The 20,334-nt window shown below is 41.0% G+C and overlaps 1 protein-coding gene across 1 annotated transcript; it reads right to left on the minus strand.

Moving 5' to 3' along the window:
* Positions 1–308: 308 nt before the first annotated feature.
* Positions 309–17,928, minus strand: LOC139545153 (ABC-type oligopeptide transporter ABCB9-like). The gene is made up of 12 exons (XM_071352601.1): positions 17,229–17,928; positions 13,259–13,373; positions 12,939–13,069; positions 11,704–11,909; positions 11,332–11,529; positions 10,928–11,056; positions 10,372–10,560; positions 3,043–3,216; positions 2,633–2,792; positions 2,273–2,409; positions 1,473–1,761; positions 309–607 (listed from the first exon to the last, which is right to left on the minus strand). Exons 1-12 carry the CDS (start codon positions 17,926–17,928, stop codon positions 594–596), a joined length of 2,442 nt encoding a protein of 813 aa, XP_071208702.1. The 3' UTR covers positions 309–593.
* Positions 17,929–20,334: the final 2,406 nt, after the last annotated feature.

Below are 20,334 nucleotides of genomic sequence, written 5' to 3' on the forward strand. Positions count from 1 at the left end.
ATGTAATCTATTGAAAATCAGCAATGATAGTGTCATAGTTTGAAGATAATGCACTTCCCATTGATTTGCAAAGAATTCAAAAATAGTCTCCAGCGAAGGCACCTCTCTGTCCTGAACACAGTACACATTTACACATTAACAGAGAGAGAAGCTTAGTTGTTGACATGTAAGCGGAGATGCCTTTACCATTTCCACCTAGTATTGCCATAAGAATAAAGTATCACAATACTATTACTGTTTTGTACTATAAGGGATTTGCGTCAATTCAAATCTGGTATCAGGATAAAATGTGATTCAGAGTCACCGAATATACTTTAAGTATTTTTATTAAACTCAAGCGATAAATGGTAAATTCAATTTTCGTATATACGGGTTCACTGTAACACCTCGCAGGGTAGAACAGGGAACTGGCAGGAGGTAAGTAAACAGCTGTTCTTATACTGTGATAGACGTAGTTCCAACCCGTCTGTTGGCCTATCACAGTAGAGGCTGAGCGTGGTTTAAACTTGCTCAGCCTTTCGCCGGCGCTCAGGCTGGTCCCAGCCTCTTGGCGCTCCTTGGTGTCCGGCGCTGTTGCTGTGTAGATTACGCTCTCACACCCTAGAGACTGAGGTCAGACAGTTCTGTAACATTGTTTGAGCTATTTGCACCTGCATAGAAAGCATACTGTTCTCGCGCAAGGTTAACCACAGCTTCTCAGCACACTATCTGGGGCAAAATGTTACTTCCAGCACACACACACAGACACCCAGGCGCCCAGGCCAACAGTTGCTAATATTCAATCACGTGATGTAGTGTTGGGTTATAGCGCAATAAACACAGATCCTCACAGTACGTCATACAATCAACGATGTTAACTTTGGCTTGAGCTGTCTCCACCTCAAAATACATGTATGTTCAACACGAAGACCACTGCGATAACCATAGACTGTATAATAGACTCTATGAAAAATAACATTGATAAACTAATTAAAGTGTTGCTCATTCAAGTCCATCAAAGCTGGTCAAATGGCTACCAAATCTCATTACTCTTTTTGATTAATCAATAATTATGCATTATTCAAGGTTTTGTACACCGTTAAATCCCTTAAAAGGTCCAATGCAGCTGTTTTGATAGAAAATTGAGAAAGGGGTGGAGTTAGACCTGTAACTAATTTACTGCCTGGTGATTTCACCAATTAGGCCAAAACTCCATCCCACCAAAACAGGTCTTTCCAAACAGCTCTTACACTAAAAGGGCATTATCATAATTTTCACAATTTCACAGTACTATTCCAACCGCATAGTGTGGAAATATATATAAAACACAAGATTTTTTTAAATTATTATTGGCCTTTAATGAATCTAGGGTACTGTAATGTAATTCCTTGGATATTGGGCACTCCTTAGTCCATGATTGCCAGTCAGTCAGTGTTAGCTACCGATGGAGCCCAAGCTCTCTCAGTAGCATGGTGCTTCACATTCAGACTTACTGGGACTGCTGCTATCAGGTCCACTCTGCTGACTACCACCCTCGGACTTCCAGGAGTGCTTCTCTGGGGTGTTGAGAACCTCTGCCCCCATCTCGATGCCCAGGACCTGCCTCTGCACCAGCTTGCAGTACAGGCCCCCCTTGGCAATGAGTTGGTTGTGTGGCCCCTGCTCCACCACACAGCCGTGGTTGATAACTATGATGTTGTTTGCCTTTTCCACTGTGCTGAGGCGGTGGGCGATCACCAGCACTGTGTGCTGACGCATTTTGTTGTTCAGGGCCTGCTGGACCTGAGGAGAGAGAACAGGGAGAGGATCCTAAGCTACACTAAGTCTAAATAACACAATACATAGAATTCAGAAAACTAGTGGCATCAAATTTGAGACAACAGATAAAGAGAATATGTTTAAATGCTGGCAAACATTCTTCTGCAATAATACTGACTTTTTGAAAGCAGCATAGTTACATTGCAGACAGTTTATTTATACTAAAACGGATTCTCCAGGGTTAATAGTATCTAGTATAGTTCAATACTTGATTTGCATGAAGACAGAGAGCAGGGAGAGGACACCAGCAGCTGAGAGTCCTTATAATAACATTAGACTGCATTTAGAGAACTAGGTTATTGAACTAAAACAAGAAGTAGGTTATTGTCATGAAACTTGAGCCACCAAGGCAGGGAGGGGTTTTCATTTTTCAGGATATACTGTATCTTGATCTATAATTCACAACATGATCTAATTAAACACAAATTACAGAACACGATCACAGAACACTGATTTGGCCTGCCTCTTAACCTACAGCATGTTCGCTGTCTGCGTCCAGTGCACTGGTGGCCTCGTCCAGGATCAGAACATGTGGGTTGCGGATGAGTGCCCTTGCGATGGCCACCCGTTGCTTCTGTCCCCCTGACAACTGGGTCCCCTTCTCACCCACTCCTAAGAAAGGAATGAGGAACAGTTCCACTGCGTTAGAGATCTTAAAATAGAAATGCAAGATCATATGAACATTGTGAGGATATGCTGTGTTTCTCAACATACTGATCGACCAATTTTCATATGTTGCTGTAAACATCATAAGATTCAGTAGATTTTAGTTACCTCCTAAGATGTTAGTTTTTATATTTCACTCCAACAGCTTAGGCAATAGCATTAATATCACCTGTATCATAGCCATTGGTTAGACCGGTGATGAAGTCGTGTGCATTTGCCTTGGTGGCTGCCTGCACCACAGCCTCCATAGGGATATCAGTCAGGCCATACGTTATGTTCTGCTCTACAGAACGGGCAAACAGGACAGGCTCCTGGCCCACAAGTGCTACCTGCAAAAACAACACAGATACAGAGGCATAGGGATAGGGATCCTGATAGGATTCTTTACTAGTCTTCAACTAAAAAGGAACACTGCTTCCCTCTGGTGTTTAAAAAGTATAAGCTATATCTAGCACGAGACAGAATATGGGGACTTCATGGCAAACTTCTCAGGTAGTAATGGCGATTTAAAACAGATTCTCAAAGACGCCATTGTAAACAAGGAGTTAAAATGCCAGAGGACAAGTGTGGAGTGCTGACCTGTGAGTGGAGGAGGTCATGCTGGTAGGTGTGCACCTGCCGGCCGTCCAGCAGCACCTGGCCTTGTTGTGGGAGGTAGAAGTTCTCTAGGAGCCCCACACAGGAGCTCTTCCCACTGCCTGATGGTCCCACCAAGGCTGTCACCTCCCCAGGCCGCAACGTGAAGGACACACTCTGGAGACACAAACCAGAGTCATATACAGTGTAGAAAGTCTACAACCCTTTAAACTTTTTTCACATTTTGTTGCGTTACAAAGTGGGATTAAAATAGATTTAATTGTATTTTTTTTGTCAACGATTTACACAAAACACTGTAATGTAAAAGTGGAAGAAATTTCAGAGTCAATACATGTTAAAAAACCCTATGGCAGTCTCATAAGAGCTTTGCAGACCTGTATTGCGCAATATTTGCCCATTATTCTTTTCAAAATTCTTCAAGTTCTGTCAAGATGTTGGGTATCATGGCTAGACAGCAATTTTCAAGTCTTGCCATAGATTATCAAGCAGATTGTGAATTCCAGTGTCTGGTGTAAAGCAGACTGAAGCAGGTTTTCCTCTAGGGTTTTGCATGTGCTTAGCTCCAACCCGTTTCTTTTCATCCTGAAAAACTCCCCAGTCTTTGCTGATGTCAAGCATACCCATACCATGATGCAGCCACCACCATGATTGAAAATAAAGAGGCAGCTACTCAATGATGTATTGTCTTTGCCCCAAACATAAGGCTTTGCTTTTAAGTCAAAAAGTATATTCCTTTGCCTTGTTTTTTGCAGTATTACTTTAGTGCCTTGTTGCATGTTTTGGAATATTTGTATTCTTCTTTTCACTGTGTCATTTAGGTCATTATTGTGGAGTCACTACAATGTTGTTGATCCATCCTCAGTTTTCTCTCATCACAGCCATTGCACTCTGTAGCTGTTTTAAAATTACCAATGGCCTCATGGTGCCATCCCTAAGCAGTTTCCTTCCTGTCCTGCAGCTCAGTTCAGAAGGACGACTGCATCTTTGATATGTGGGTGGTTTAATACATTATCCACAGCATAATTATTAACTTGACATGCTTAAAGATACACTACATTCCAAAAGTATGTGGACAGCAGCTCGTCGAACATCTCATTACAAAATCATGGTTCCCCTTTGCGGCTATAGCAGCCTCCACTCTTCTGGGAAGGCTTTCCACTAGATGTTGGAACATTGCTCCAGGGACTTGCTTCCATTCAGCCACAAAAGCATTAGTGAGGTCGGGCACTGATGTTGGGCGATTAGGCGTTCTAATTCATCCCAAAGGTGTTCGATGGGGTTGATGTCAGGAATTGGGGTAGGCCAGTCAAGATCTTTCACACTGATCTCAACAAACCATTTCTGTATCGACCTCACTTTGTGCACAGGGGCATTGTCATGCTGAAACAGGTTAGGGCCTTCCCCAAACTGTTGCCACTAAATTGGAAACACAGAATCGTCTACAATGTCATTGTATGCTGCAGGGTTAAGATTTCCCTTCACTGGAACTAAGGGGCTAGTGAAGGGAAACAGCCCCAGACCATTATTCCTCCTCCACCAAACCTTACAGTTGGGACTATGCATTGGGGCAGGTAGCGTTGTCCTACCATCCGCCAAACCCAGATTCGCCCGTCGATACTGCCAGATGGTGAAGCGTGATTCATCACTCCAGAGAACGTGTTTCCAATGCTCCAGAGTCCAATGACGGCGAGCTTTATACCCCTCCAGCTGACGTTTCGCATTGCGCATGGTGATCTTAGGCTTGTGTGCGGCTGCTCGGCCATGGAAACCCATTTCATGAAGCTCCTGACGAACAGTTATTGTGCTGACGTTGCTTCCAGAGGCAGTTTGAAACTTAATAGAAAGCATTGCAACCGAGGACAGACAATTTTTACGCGCTACAGGCATCAGTACTCAGCGGTCCCGTTCGGTGAGCTTGTGTGGCCTACCACATTGCGGCTGAGCCGTTGTTGCTCCTATATATTTCCAATTCACAATAACAGCACTTACAGTTGACCAGGGTAGCTCTAGCTGGGCAGAAATTTGACGAAATGACTTGGAAAGGTGGCATCCTATGACGGTGCCAAGTTGAAAGACACTGAGCCATTCTACTGTTGATGTTTGTCTATGGAGATTGCATGGCGGTGTGCTTGATTTTATATATCTGTCAGCAACAAGTGTGGCTGAAATAGCCAAATCCACTAATTTGAAGGGGTGTCCACATATTTTTGGCAGTGTAGTGTATATTCAATGTCTGATTTGTTATTGTTACACATCTACCAATCATTGCCTGTCTTAATGAGGCTTTCGAAAAGCTCCCTGGTCTTTGTAGTTAAATCTGTGCTTGACATTCATGTTGTAAATATGGGTGACAGAGGAAAGGGTTGTCATTCAAAAATCCTGCCAACCCCTATTATTTCACACAGTGTGAGTCCATATAAATTATGATGTGATTTGTTAAGCGACATTTTCCTTCTGAACTTATTTAGGCTTGCCTAAACAACCAGAGGTCTCTTGACAGTTCCCAGGTCCAGAAAAAAGCCTGGGAAACACACAGTATTAAATACAGCCATGACTAAATGGAACTCTCTGCCACCCCAGCAGGGTTAGTGCTGCTGGAGCGCAGGGGAGCGGTGCTCCATCATCTTTTTCAATTTGAGAATTGGTAAAAGAGTTGGTAACACTATTTCTGGAAAATGTATTCTCCTAAATTCTAAATATATTATATTTATTTACCATAAATTCCATGAAAAACGATAGAATGGCAAACCAAATAAATATGTATAGCAGCCTAGAGGTAAGTAAATGGTGGTTTCTTCCCTGTCTTCTCTCTGGCGATGGCGAGAATGATGAAAAACTGTATGCTGTGTATGCGCACTGTGAAGGTCCGATGGAGGCTTGACCACTTTGGCCAATCAGAACGTTGAAAAAAACAATCACAATCACCGTGTGTTCCCCTTGATTGTTCATAAAACTCGACGGACCCTCTTTTGCGCAGTGGAACCCAGAACAATGTTTGACCACTAGGTTACGGCAACACCGTTCTGCCGAGCACACCCAAACCAAAGTAGTCACCGCAATGCCGAAGCAGTCTGACCTTCTCTAGAAGTTGCTGTAGCGGTGCTTGGGATATGTAGCTGATTGGCTATTGGTTGAGACTCGTGGCCCGATCTAGCTTGGTATGTTAGTGTGGGAAATTGGAGGTAATAATAAATGTATTTAGGTTATAGTTTATTGAGATGCATGAATACACCACACCAAAAGCTTGATTTGTTCGCTGTTTTAAAACGAATTTCCTGGTGCAATAGTGCCCCCATGATAATTAAAAATAAATTGCAGATATCGCAGAACAAATTAGTCAGTATTATTCTTAAACTTCTAGCACGTACTCATCTTAACCATTCCCGCTTTGAAAGCCTTAAATGTCTCAAAGTGGAGAAGTGAGTCTCTCAGATTAAATTGTGTCTTGTACACAAGATTGTCTACCGTATGATCCACAGGCACCTATGTAACAACATTAACTTGGTCCGGGATAACCATCATTATTCCACTAGGAGTGAAACTGACGTTGTTCCTTTTAGATGTAATAGTGGTATGGGGAAATACACTTTTTTTCTATTCAGTTGCCATTCTTTGAAATTGTCTTCCATTGAATTTGAAACGTATACCTTCTGCTGCATCCCCCCTTCCAAAGGGACCACAATGGAAATACGCTTTTAAGCTTTATTGTGTTATCCTTGATGATTTTTGAAAATTGTATATGGAGGAGTCACCGGCTGGTCCTTATCTATGTATTTTAACTATTGTCTAATAAATTAAATAATGCGGCGCACAATTGGCCCAGCGTTGTCCAGGTTTGCCCGGGATAGGCCGTCATTGTAAATAAGAATGCGTTCTTAACTGACTTGACTAGTTAAATAAAGGTTAAATAAAAAAATAAAATAACAAATCAATCAATCAATCAATACAGCGTAGTGTAAACTACACAATAGAAAGAAATGCCTACGCGCAACTTAAGCTCTCCTGCAAACAGTGCAATGAAATTAAGATATGTGTAGGTTATAGCCTAATAAATACATATAACTATACCACGTAACCGTAAGCCTATGAGGTTATACTGAAATGATTGTTTTTTCCTGAACTGGCCGAATGGCAGAGTTATCATTCGGCACCACAAGTTGGTTCAAGTTCTTTAACATCATTGCGCGATCCTGGCGCTGTGCTTTCAATATCTAATAGTCCTATACTCATCACTTATTATTCTGATTATTATTACAAATAGAAGATTATCACTTCCAACAAGGGTGCTTGTTTAGTAAAGTTAGATTAAAGTTGAAACAATGTCTCGCAAGATCATTAGTATTTTACATAACAGAACCGAATATACTGTAATAGAATAGCATAGTAGGCCTATAACGTTACTGTTACACAAACAGCACCTCATTTCTAATGAGATTTTAGAATGGTTAGCTGAAGCTGAATAGTCAACATGTTTTATCATGCGCAAAAACTCAACAGAGCGCGCCACTATGCATTATACATGCTTTGATTTAAACAAAATATAAGAAAGTGTAATAAGTTTGTTAACACCATCTGCTCTAATTCGCTCACGAAACAGTAACTCAAGAAGATCAAAATGCATTGGCTATTACCATGAAACTTATTGAGATCATTGAAATGATTGGCATGCAGATGCAGTTTCACGGGTAAAACATGACAGTGTTGACAGTGATAACGGCCTATTTTGAAATGATGTATGCCTAACTTGGTGTTTGAGGGTTTTAAAAATAGAACATGTTCTTGGGACAATATATGTGGGCATAGACAGAAGTTGCAATTGGAGGATGCATATTATGCATATTCTATAATGACAGGCTATAAGGATACATCTGACCGTACAAACGTTGATAGAGGAAACGATGACGTAATTGACATTTTTTTTGCCTCCCTCGCCTAAAAAAAAATAGCACGACACCACTGAATCCCAGGGAACTCAAGCTAGCAATAACACCAAATCCCCCCAAAAAACTGATAAAAGAACACCTTACAGCACGACGGGGACTGTGAAGCAACAGACATTTTCATGCATTTTGTTTTGTATTATAACGTTATGTGATAAGTGGTTGGGATACGACTGCGATATGGTTGTCTCGCCTATGCTCGCCTGGCTATCTTAAGATGAATGTACTAGCTGTGGGTCGCTGTGGATGCTAGCGTCTGCTGAATGGCTAAATTGTAATGTAAATGTTGTGCTATGTATGTCGATTTATGTATATTATATTTTTAATTGGTTGTGATGTTGCCATCACTGGCACATTAGATGCTGCTGCCCTATACATAGACTTGAAATCACTGGCCACTTTAATAATTAGAACACTAGTCACTTTAATAATGTTTACATATTTTGCAATACTCATCTCATATGTATATACTGTATTCTGTCCTATTTTACTGCATATTAGTCTATGCCGCTCTGACATTGCTCGTCCAAATATTTATATATTCTTAATTCCATTATTTTACTTTAGACTGTGTGTATTGTTAGATATTACTTGTTAAATATTACTTGACTGTTGGAGCTAGAAACAAGCATTTCGCTACACCCGCAATAACATCTGCTAAACATGTGTATGTGACAAATAACATTTTATTTGGATTTGATTTGATTTGTGTTGTTTCCTGTTTGGACCCCAGGAAGAGTAGCCGTAGCCTCGGCAGCGGGGATCCTAATAAATACTAAAGGGGTGAATACTTACTCAACAACAATTTTTTTGTTATTTAATTGTTATTCATTTGTAAAAATGTGTAGGATTTTCTTTTCACTTTGACATTATGATTAATTTTGTGTAGATCTATGACATTTTTTTTTAATTCAATCTATTTAAATCACACTTTGTAACACAACAAAATGTGAATAAAGTTCAAGGGGGTGTAGACTTTCTATAGGCATTGTATGTGCGCAAAGTTATTGAAAATGAAATAAAGAAATATTTCATTTACATAAGTATTCACACCCCCTGAGTTAATAACCACCTTAGGCAGCAATTACAGCTGTGAGTCTTTCTGAGTAAGTCTCTAAGAGCTTTGCACACCTGGATCTGCTTGAAAATCTATGGAAAGACTTGAAAATGGTTGTCTAGCAATGATCAACAACTCATTTATCAGAGCTTGAAGAATTTTTAAAAGAATAAGTTGTGCAAAGCTCTTAGAGACTTTCCCATGAAGACTCACAGCTGTATTCGTTGCCAAAGGCAACTCTAAGATGTATTGACTCAGAGGAGTGAATACTTGTGAAAATTATATATTTCTGTATTTAATTTAATACATTTGCAAAATTTCTTAAAACATGTTTTCACTCTGTCATTATGGGGTATTATGTGTAGATGGATGAGAAAACAATTATTGAATCACTTTTGAATTCAGGCTGTAACGCAACAAAAAGTGGAATAAGTCAAGGGGTATGAATACTTTCTGAAGGCACTGTATGTGCTCTCTATGCACACCATTCACATATATATATATTTATTTATATTCCAGACTGTGACATTGCTTGTTCTGACATTTCTCGTTCTGACATGTCTTCATTTTTCTTTTTACTTTTAGATTATCTGTGTATTGTTATTGTACTGCTAGATATTGCTGCATTGTTGGAGCTAGAAACATACGCATTTCGCTGCACCTGTGATAACATCTACAAAACTGTATACGTGACCAATACATTTGGATTTGATTTATATTTCGATGGAAGCCTGTGGCACCAGACAGAGCTATCAGTTCTACATAGTTTATATTCATTACAGTATTCATTACAGTCATATTGCCAAATTACTAAATCAGGGGTATCAAACTCATTCCATGGAGTGCCTAGTGTCTGCTGGTTTTTGTTTTTTCCTTTCAATTAAGACCTAGACAACCAAGTGGGGGGAATTCCTTACTAATTAGTGACCTTAATTCATCAATCAAGTACAAGGGAGGAGTGAAAACCCACAGACACTCGGCCCTCCGTGGAATGAGTTTGACACCTGTGTTCTAAATAGATGGCTCTGACACAAACCATCCCTTCATTCACACCCAGCCATCAAGGCATAGGCATACATACAGTATATCACAAATATACGTTTAGACATGACGAAATGTACTGACATTGATTAATAGCTTTATTTTATGACGATAGACAAGAGACGTGTAGCGGGTAACTTTACTCTATGGTAATGGTGTATAAACTTTCTACTGGCATGAAATGATACAGAATTGCCTGACAAGTTTTTCTGTATATAGCTCCACTCAGCAGTCTAGCTTTGAGCCCAATTTTAATGGTCAGCTGACACATACCTTTAGAATTTCTGTTTCGGGCCGTGTTGGGTAGGAAAACGTGACATCTTTAAACTCGACCAGTCCTTTGCAGGTATCAGGGATCTCTTTCCCATCATGTGGGTGTTTGGACTCCCTGTCTATGTACTCAAATACCTTCTCAGCTGCTCCCACTCCCTGCATGAGACCTGTGTAGACCGATGCTATGCTCTGTAACACAATTCAATCAAGACAGGGGATAATGATAATACAATTATTATGGTCTTTTTCAGTTCCTCTGGATTTTCATAGTGAAAGTCTTCATCATCTTGCCTATGGTAATGTAAGGTTTCTAAAGGGATAGGTTGTGATTGTCATGTGTACAGTTACCGATGTACACTATATGTGCTTTTATTTTTATCAGACCTAGTCTTGTTTCCCTGCTTTTTTTAAGATCCTATTTTCTATTTCGGACCTCTGATTTTGAGCTCTGCATGGTTGAGAAGGAGCTTGTAAGTAAGCAGTTCACTGTATGGTTTACACCTGTTGTATTCTGTCATGTGACAAATAAACTTTGATTTGAATGAGTCAGACTTGCCTCCAGGCACTCTCCTAGCTCCAGCTCATATAAGATGAATGATATCAGGCCCCCTCCACTCATCTGCTCAGTAACGACCAGGTGACCGCCGTAGAAGAGGATAGCCACTTCAAGAACAAGCTCTGAGACCTGAAGCAATGACAAACACATTTGAAACTCTTGTGAATTTGTGAATGTACCCAACGACAAGGGTATAGCACCGACACAGTGCATACAATAAAAAAAACACAAAACAGATATAAGACATGAGGCAGCTCATTAAATCTCCATCTGTTGTACGTCAGAGCAACGTTCAGTCCCCGTCTATCTTTATTTATTTCACTTATTTAACCTGTCGAGTCAGTTAAGAACAAAATTCTTGATTCTTATTTACAGTGACGGTCTCACATCTGGGTAATACCTACACAACTGGACCACATGTAGAGGGCATAGGCCAACGCTTGCTTCTTGTTCAGCTGAAACATGACCTGTAGCCTGCCGTAGTAGGAATCAGCCTCCTGTTCCTCATTGGCAAAGCTGCGTACCGTCTTCATGGCTGAAATCGTCTCCTCGGCCACCTGGTTAGCCTGAGCCAGGGCAGTCTGGACCTCTTTGGTCAGTCTCTGAGAGGATGGTTAATAAGAAAATGTACCAACTAAATACGGTGTGAATGAATCTGTTAATACACACAAGTATTTCAACTTAATAAATGGGCTGGGGACATTGGTTTGGAAAGACAAGTGAAGTGTGTGTGTGTTTGTGCGTTTGAGTGTGTGCTTGCTTGTGCGTGTGTGTACCTTGTAGTACTCCCCATAGACTTTGGAGATGACTGCGATGAAGGGGAATCCCATGATGGTGACCAGAGTCAGCTTCCAGGACATCCCGAACATGAAGATGAAGAACCCTATGCCCTTCACCAAACTCTTTAGGAACATGTTGATGTTCAGAGAGATCAAGTCACTCACTTGTGTAGTGTCAGAGGACAGGCGAGAGGTGATGTCACCTGGAGGACAAACAGTTTTTTTCTTGTACTTTTTCTAAACTTTCGTATTCTCATTACTTTATGACAGGATAGGAACAGAAGCAGGGAAACAATGCAAAAGGGCTCATGCAGGGATCGAACCGGGATCACCGTCACGAGGACCAAACTCTGGGCCCAGGAGAAAAGCTTTTACACTTTGTGGAAGAGGAACATTTCATTTGTTATCTTATATGCCCTGAAGAAGGGACAGGTCATCTGATTCCTCTTAGTTTCTGTAAGACTGCTCTTAATCAGTGTCCTTGGTATGATTTGTCTTCTGCCTGTGGGGCTGCTATCTACTGATAAGCAGAATTACCAGACTCATACAAATGGCATGTGAAACACCACACCCATCCTGGGTCTGTATAAAATGTCTGTGAGAACAAAGAGCGAGTTGAATTTGTTTTCTCATGCATGCTCAAATAAAGCTTTACTGTATTTTGAGATCGGATTCCCTTCAGAGTGGGTTTTTTCCTCCACAACTTTAACGCTTTACTTAAAGCCTGTAGGCATAGAGAGACGTAACATAGTATAATAAGCCTTGTTATAAGACATTATCACTTTAGACGTATTATACATCCTTATAACAAGTTATAAAGCATTAATAACTAGTTATAACCCATTAATAACAAGTTATAAAGCATGAACAACAAGTTAGAAAGAATGAACAACAAGTTAGAAAGCATGAACAACAAGTTAGAAAGCATGAACAACAAGTTAGAAAGCATTACAAATTGCTATAACAGCTAGACTAGCTCTTCTCATGGTGTCAGTTGATGGGGATCTAAGAAAAGATTATACCTGCAGGCTTAACGTAAAGCGTTGGCAAGTGTTTTATGTATCTTCTGATCAGAGGAACAAAGGAAAAGGGAATGAATGGAAATAAGTGTTGAGGTCTACAATACCTCCTAAATGATACCCTATTCCCTATTTAGTCTACTACTTTTGACCAGGGCCCATAGTGCACTATAAAGGAATAGGATGCAATTTGGTACACAACTGAGATGTCACCTGTGTGGTTAGCATCAAAGAAGCCTATCTCCTGACGCATCAGAGATCTGAAGAGAAGGTTCCGCAGGCGAACATTCAGTCTGGCAAATGTTAGACTAAAGAGACCACCTCGTACTCCAACAGCAATAGAGCTGAGAAGAGATGCAAGAAATTAAACACTGCCAAGGATAAACGCAACAAACACACAAGAATGTACGTCATAATCTATTCAAATGTAGAATCAAGCACAGATACAGTCCATCAAAGAGGATATAGCACACAACATAGTCTAAAAAGTTAACACAACACACACACAACTTCAACCATTCATAGTGTCTTACCTGGCTAAGGCCAACACCGTAAGGGTGATCAGGGGCTTGGTAAAGTACTTCATACTTTTGTGAATAACAACGCCATCTATAGCCTGCCCAATGTAGTAGGGGATGAAGGCCTCACCTATGAATGGGATATCATTGTATCATTAACTGTTATGAAATGCTAACAATAAGCACAACAGTGTAAAATAGAAATATGATAAGGCAACATACTGATGTCTCTAATGAAGGGAAATTAGTAAGAATAGCGCAATAGTTATACAACATGCTTAGGTTATTTACTCATGTTGCACGAGTCATCTACTGTAATTGGACAGTAAGTTTGGCTAATAAGTAGTAGAGAAACATATTGCCAATGTAAATGCAATACAATGCTGGTATGAGTAACACCGTCGTAAAACACAAACGCATGGGATCTAAACAGAACTTCAAAGATAGTATTGCTGCTTTATTACCCATGTTCACCTTTGACCAACTGTAGATAGAATACTATCTCACACAGCACTGTGTAAAGTGTATGCCTCACAATGGTGATCATTAAGCAACTTGATTTGTCATCTATAGGGCCCAGAGTTTTTCCTGACCATGTTACTAACCAACAAGAGGTGTGATGGGTCCGCACTCAAAAAAAAATCACATAAAGCTTACTTCATTTGTTGTGGTTTTCACTGCACGTGTATGCTATTCCTGATGCAGTGAAAATAATAAAAATATTTTAAAAATTAAGTAAGCTTTATGTGACATCTTTTTGAGTGTGGACCCATTACATCTTTGGAATGTATGAATTTACGGGTTTTACGCACAGGCCAAGCTTCTGGGAGAGCGCGATGGTCCCCTTTTGACATGTGACTGACCAAGAAGAACTCTGTGGCCCTAGTAATAAGCTATAGGAGCCATGAGTTGTTCCTGGTCAGGCCCCATTGTCTCACGTCAGATAGCGCGAAGGCCGTCTAGGTTGAGGGACGAGCGTAACGTGAGACATTGGGTCAAGCCCTAGTCATCTGAGGATTGTGTTTAAATAAGGGTTTTGACTAGACGGGATGATTGCAGCTGTCAGAAGTGACTTTTCGTAGCAGGTTAGGAGAACTTACACAGCAGGTTAACTGAATTAGCGTGGCAGGTTAGGAGAATTAGGTTAAAGATAGGAAAAGGGTTGGGGTTAGCTAAAATGAAAACATTATCCCCGATGCAACTCAAACATGCAACTTTTGACCAGTAGCGGTGCTTGGGTAAAATCACTGGGGAAGCCAATCCATTAAAAAATTACATATTACAACATGTGTTGTGATAAATGCGTTGTTTGCTCTATAACCTTTTAGTTCATATGCCTTGACAACGTGATATAGAGGCCTAAAGACGAGACAATAAGAAGACAGTGGATAAATGAATTCAACCACAACAAAACCGGAGAGCAACATCTGTTCTGTGAATTCCACAAAACGTATTGCATGTAACAAACAGTTACATGACCTACAGCATACTTAAGCAAGTTATTTTCGGACCACTAAACAACTATTGATTTAGAACCATGGAGAGATACCGCAAGTCTCAAAGAAATCAGGAGCTGCCTCCACTTTTCCAGCACCATTTCAACTTCAACATCATCTAATCACCTAATACAGTGACAACTAAAAGACACCAAAAACGATTTAGTCCAAACAACATAAGCTAAATATGATGTAGCTGTCCATGGTACTGATTACTGAGTGTGTGTGTGTGTGTGTGTGTGCATGGTGTGTGTGCGTGCGTGCGTGCATGCATGCATGCAAGTAGAAAAAATATGTTGACTCACCCTACTTGTAGCGAAATGCCAATGCCATCCTCTTCTTTCATGTTGCCTAAACGATCTATGACTCTATCATACACTCCACGCATTTAGTTTTTGTTGTCCTAGGCTACCTGGCTAAAATACAGTGCCTTCGGAAAGTATTCTGACCCCTTGACTTTTTCCACATTTTGTTATGTTACAGCCTTATTCTAAAATGGATTAAACAGTTTTTTCCCCCTCATCAATCTACACACAATACCCCATAATGACAAAGCGATAATAGGTTTTTATAAATTTTCACAAATAAAAAACTGAAACATTACATTTACATAAGTATTCAGACCCTTTACTCAGTACTTTGTTGAAGCACCTTTGGCAGTGATTACAGCCTCGAGTTTTCTTGGGTATGACGCTACAAGCTTGGCACACCTGTATTTGGGGAGTTTCTCCCATTCTTGTCTGCAGATCCTCTCAAGCTCTGTCAGGTTGGATGGAGAGTGTTGCTGCACAGCTATTTTCAGGTCTCTCCAGAGATGTTCAATCGGGTTCAAGCCCGGGCTCTTGCTGGGCCAATCAAGGACATTCAGCGACTTGTCCCGAAGCCACTCCTGCGTTGTCTTGGCTGTGTGCTTAAGGTCGTTGTCCTGTTGGAAGGTGAACCTTCGCCCCAGTCTGAGGTCCTGAGCGCTCTGGAGCAGATTTTCATCAAGGATCTCTGTACTTTGCCCCATTCATCTTTGCCTCGATCCTCACTAGTCTCCCAGCCCCTGCCACTGAAAAACATCCCCACAGCTTGATGCTGCCACCACCATGCTTCATCGTAGGGATGGTGCCAGGTTTCCTCCAGACGTGACGCTTGGTATTCAGGTCAAAGATAATCTTGCTTCTCATGGTCTGAGAGTCTTAAGGTGCCTTTTGGCAAACTCCAAGTGGGCTGTTATGTGCCTTTTACTGAGGAGGGGCTTCCATCTGGCCAATCTACCATAAAGGCCTGATTGGTGGAGTGCTGCAGAGATGGGTGTTCTTCTGGAAGTTTCTCCCATCTCCTCAGAGGAACTCTAGAGCTGTGTCAGAGTGACCATCGGGTTCTTGGTCACCTCCCTGACCAAGGCCTTTCTCCCCCAATTGCTCAGTTTGGCCGGTCAGTCAGCTCTAGGAAGAGTGTTGGTGGTTCCAAACTTCTTCCATTTAAGAATGATGGAGGCCACTGTGTTCTTGGGGACCTTTTTTCATACCCTTCTCCAGATCTATTCCTCAACACAATTCTGTCTCAGAGCTCTATGGACAATTCATTCAACCTCATGGCTTGGATTTTTCTCTGACATGAACTGTCAACTGTGGGACCATAAATAGACAGGTGTGTGCCTTTCCAAATCATGTCCAATCAATTTAATTTACCACAGGTGGACTCCAATCAAGTTGTAGAAACATCTCAAGGATGATCAATGGAAACAGGATGCATCTGAGCTCAATTTCGAGTCTCATAGCTAAGGGTCTGAATACTTATGTAAATATGGTATTTCTGTTTTTTATTTTTAATACATTTGCTAAAATTTCCCCCAACATTTTCTTGCTACGTCATTATGGAGTATTGTGTGTAGATTGCTGAGGATAAAATAAAATAAAAGACTTTAGAATAAGGCCGTAATTTAACACAATGTGGAAAAAGTCGAGGGGTGTGAATACTTTCCGAAGGCACTGTACATGCTTCCTACCCTAACTTCCTTTCATGGGCAACGATATGCCAGGCCAGCTTGTTAAGCATAATACGTCTAACTCCTATCCTCTCAGACCAGGGGCACATCAATGTATGAATTTTTGGTTGGATCAGATTTGGCGTTATAATCGATGGCCGTTATAATCAACTCCAAATCCCTATCTCCATCCATGGCTAATTTAGGAAAGGGACAATTTTAGCTAGCTAGTTAGTCACCGGAGAAAAACGACACAATGGAGATGCAACAATGAAAGTTTTTTTCTGTAAATTATACAAATAAGATAAATGATTTTTTATGTTTTTTTGTTATTTTCCTTGTCATTTTTGGGGGGAAGCCTGGCTTCCCTTGGCATCCATGAATACATGCCACTGCTTTTGACATCACCAAGACATTAGCTGTCGGAGCAGGGCGATCTGGCTCACCAACCCTGGTTGGTGACCCTGGCATCCCTTCTAGCCATGACCTTAAATAAGAGGTTAGAGTTACTCACACACAGCAGAGATGAGGAGGAAGAGGACGGCAACAGAGAGCAGCCCAGCGTCTTTACTGCAGTAGGACAGCAGACGCCCCATTGTGGCCCCTGAGTCCGTCTGGTCCTGTGTTCCTTTCCTGCTAGCCCTCCTCCTCTTCTTCCCCCCATGCTCCTGTCCGTGCTCCTCCACCTCTTCAGTGCCATTCTCTCCAGCTGTCTCCACCAGCCTCTCAATCTCTTCAGAGCCCCCATGTCCTCCTCCACCACCACCTCCCTCTCCTTCAGTAACAGTGTTGGGAGTCCTTCCCAGGAGCCTCCAGAGGAGCACGGTCCCCAGCGCTGACACACAGGTCCAGGAGAACAGGCTAAGAAACCAGGGTTGGTGAGCCAGATCGCCCTGCTCCGACAGGATCAGCAGCTTGGCTGAGGCATAGGTACTGATGGTCAGGCAGATGAGGAGAGTCAGGGTCCCCAGGGCAGAGACCCTGTGTGGACCGTCCACTCTGTTCCATAACACGCCTATGGAGGCCCCCAGCAGAAGGCAGACTCTGACCAGCACAGTACCCCAGAGGTCCAGGACGGAGTGGAGAATGTCAAAGTTCTGCCCATCCTCTGTGAATATTGCAGTCTGGGATCCGTGTAAGTAGATGACAGTGGTGACAATAACATCCATCAGGATGAATACCAAGATGCAGCTCACCACTACTATGACCCCCATTCTGTTTCAGTCTATCAGTGGTGTAATGTCAAAAAGTCTTGGGAGAAACAAGTTTCAGTGAAACTCAAACTATAGCTTTTTATATTTGTTTTAATAGAGCTGCTATTAGAAGAAATTAATAGGGTATTACAATCATAAAGTTTTTTTTCAGACTAGTTTTGAATTCAACTCAAATTGTATGCCGACCGTGATCACTAATGCGCCCGTGACATCAGTTTTCAAGGGCTTGCGTTAATTTATCACATTTCCCTACCGTTGCTCGTCTTCTCTCTGATATTCGATTACTTAACAGCTTTCCTTGCTACAGCAATTTATTATATTTTAGGCGACAGACCCGTCTCTCGTTCTTGTTTCATGCCTTATTGTTTAGTGTATACGGAAGCCGGTAATAGTTATGGTGTGAGAGACTCCTCCCTCAAGATAATACAAGGGTTTGGCGGGGCAAATGGACAACCAGACCTGTACATTGTTATTTATATTAGGTTTATTCAAAATAGAGAGAGTGTGTGCGTGTGTGTGTGCCCGCGCGCGTGAATGAGGAGAGAGCATTTTTGAAAAACAGAACTGACAAGTCAATATTTATTTAAATATTAATATTAACATTAAAATATGCATTAAGTGAAAGTAATATTTATCATTACAGTCTTAAAGCTGCAATATCTAACTTCTTGGGTGACCCGACCAAATGCACATAGAAATCTGAGTTAGATATTTCTAATTCCCATTGACAGCAAGTCTAAGAAGCAGGGGAGAACGACTGCCCCCCTCGCATTGAGGATTTGAAGTTCAAGGCCGACCCCGGTATTGCAGGTAATTGATTCCAGAAAACAAGACCCTTCGATTATAGTCAAAGGGAGTATGGCGATCTTCGTAGTCAATATTCGTGGATTATTCGTGCTTCTACACCCGCATTGCTTGCTGTTTGGGGTTTTAGGCTGGGTTTCTGTACAGCACTGTGAGATATCAGCTGACGTAAGAAGGGCTATATAAATACATTTGATTTGATTTAAAACCATTTTCCGAACACAATAATGTACCAATACTTGCTTCTATTTCACCAGATGTATGTCCTTGAACCGATTACTTTAAAATCACACACAGACGAAGTTATGAGGATAGTTTTTTTGCTACCGGAAGCTAGTTTTGACTTCACAATCATCTGTAGAGAAGAAAAGAGAGCCCTACAGGCTGATATAAACGCTATCAGATATAATTGTACGATCTCTAATCGCGCCACTTTTCAGTGTTTGTTCTTCTGAGTCGTTTGGATACCAGTGTTGATAGCAGGGCAAACATGGCTTGTTCAGGATTTAACTGCACTAATCGCCATTCGAAGGAGGATCATGATCTTTATTTTTCCCCGGTAAATCTGTAATCTAAAGAAATAATGATTTTCACTTTCATATTTTCATGTCAACTAGGACTAGGTTTATGCTAGTAGAGGTTAACTAGCAGATAGCCTAGCTTCCAATGCTAGCTTAGCATGAATGTTCAAATTGTATGTTCAATAGTGAGCGACATGCAAAGCATCTTACAGTATGTTTGCTAGTAGCAAGTGTGTTCATGAGTCATGAATACAGGTTTGCCACAGAGGTCTGTTAGCTAGTTAATATCAACTCCGCATGGACCTGCATTTCATGACCCAACTTCATTTATAGTCTACATTTATGTGATAAATGTTGGTTCCTGTGAACTGTAACTGACGTTAGCTAGCTAGCTGACGTTAATGATTGACACGTGTCAGACTCAGACAAGACACTTAGCTACTAGCCTTCTCTTGCCCCAGAAACTGCTAGCTACTTCATCATGGCACTAATTTAGTATTCCACGAACTGGGCATTCTATCTGACACAAACAGGATCATGACAATTAGCAAACGTCAACTAGCTAACGCTAGCTAATATATTTTGATTAATTATGAAAATATATTCGGTTTCATAGAGCTCTGGTTGCTATTGCATAAAGATAGCACAATTAGCCTTGTTATTTATAACTTGTGAATGCGAATGCCTAAGCATTGAAAAAAGATTACACCTATTCAACATGAATACATGTTTTGTACAGTGTGTCATACATAGGCTGTGTCATGCATGATGTAATTTCATATGTAACTATGTGAAAACAAAACTCATTATCAAAATCAGGGGTGAAAGTAAGGCGGTAGGCAAAATAAATAGTTGGGGGTAACTTACACTGTACTGGTAAAACATGAACCTATCACAATAATTAAAACAATATTTCAAGAAAACTAGGCTATTACACCAGTATTTATGATTACCGCATGTCAAAGGCATGAAAAATTAGCGAATGGGACTTGATAGATGGTTGGACTAGAACAGGTATTCTGAACTGGGGTTACTCCAACGGGGCTATACATTTGGGTGAGGTTTTTTTCTCGCCTCTGAA

This window comes from Salvelinus alpinus, chromosome 19 (assembly GCF_045679555.1).
Source record: "Salvelinus alpinus chromosome 19, SLU_Salpinus.1, whole genome shotgun sequence".
In the NCBI taxonomy this organism is placed as follows: domain Eukaryota; kingdom Metazoa; phylum Chordata; class Actinopteri; order Salmoniformes; family Salmonidae; genus Salvelinus; species Salvelinus alpinus.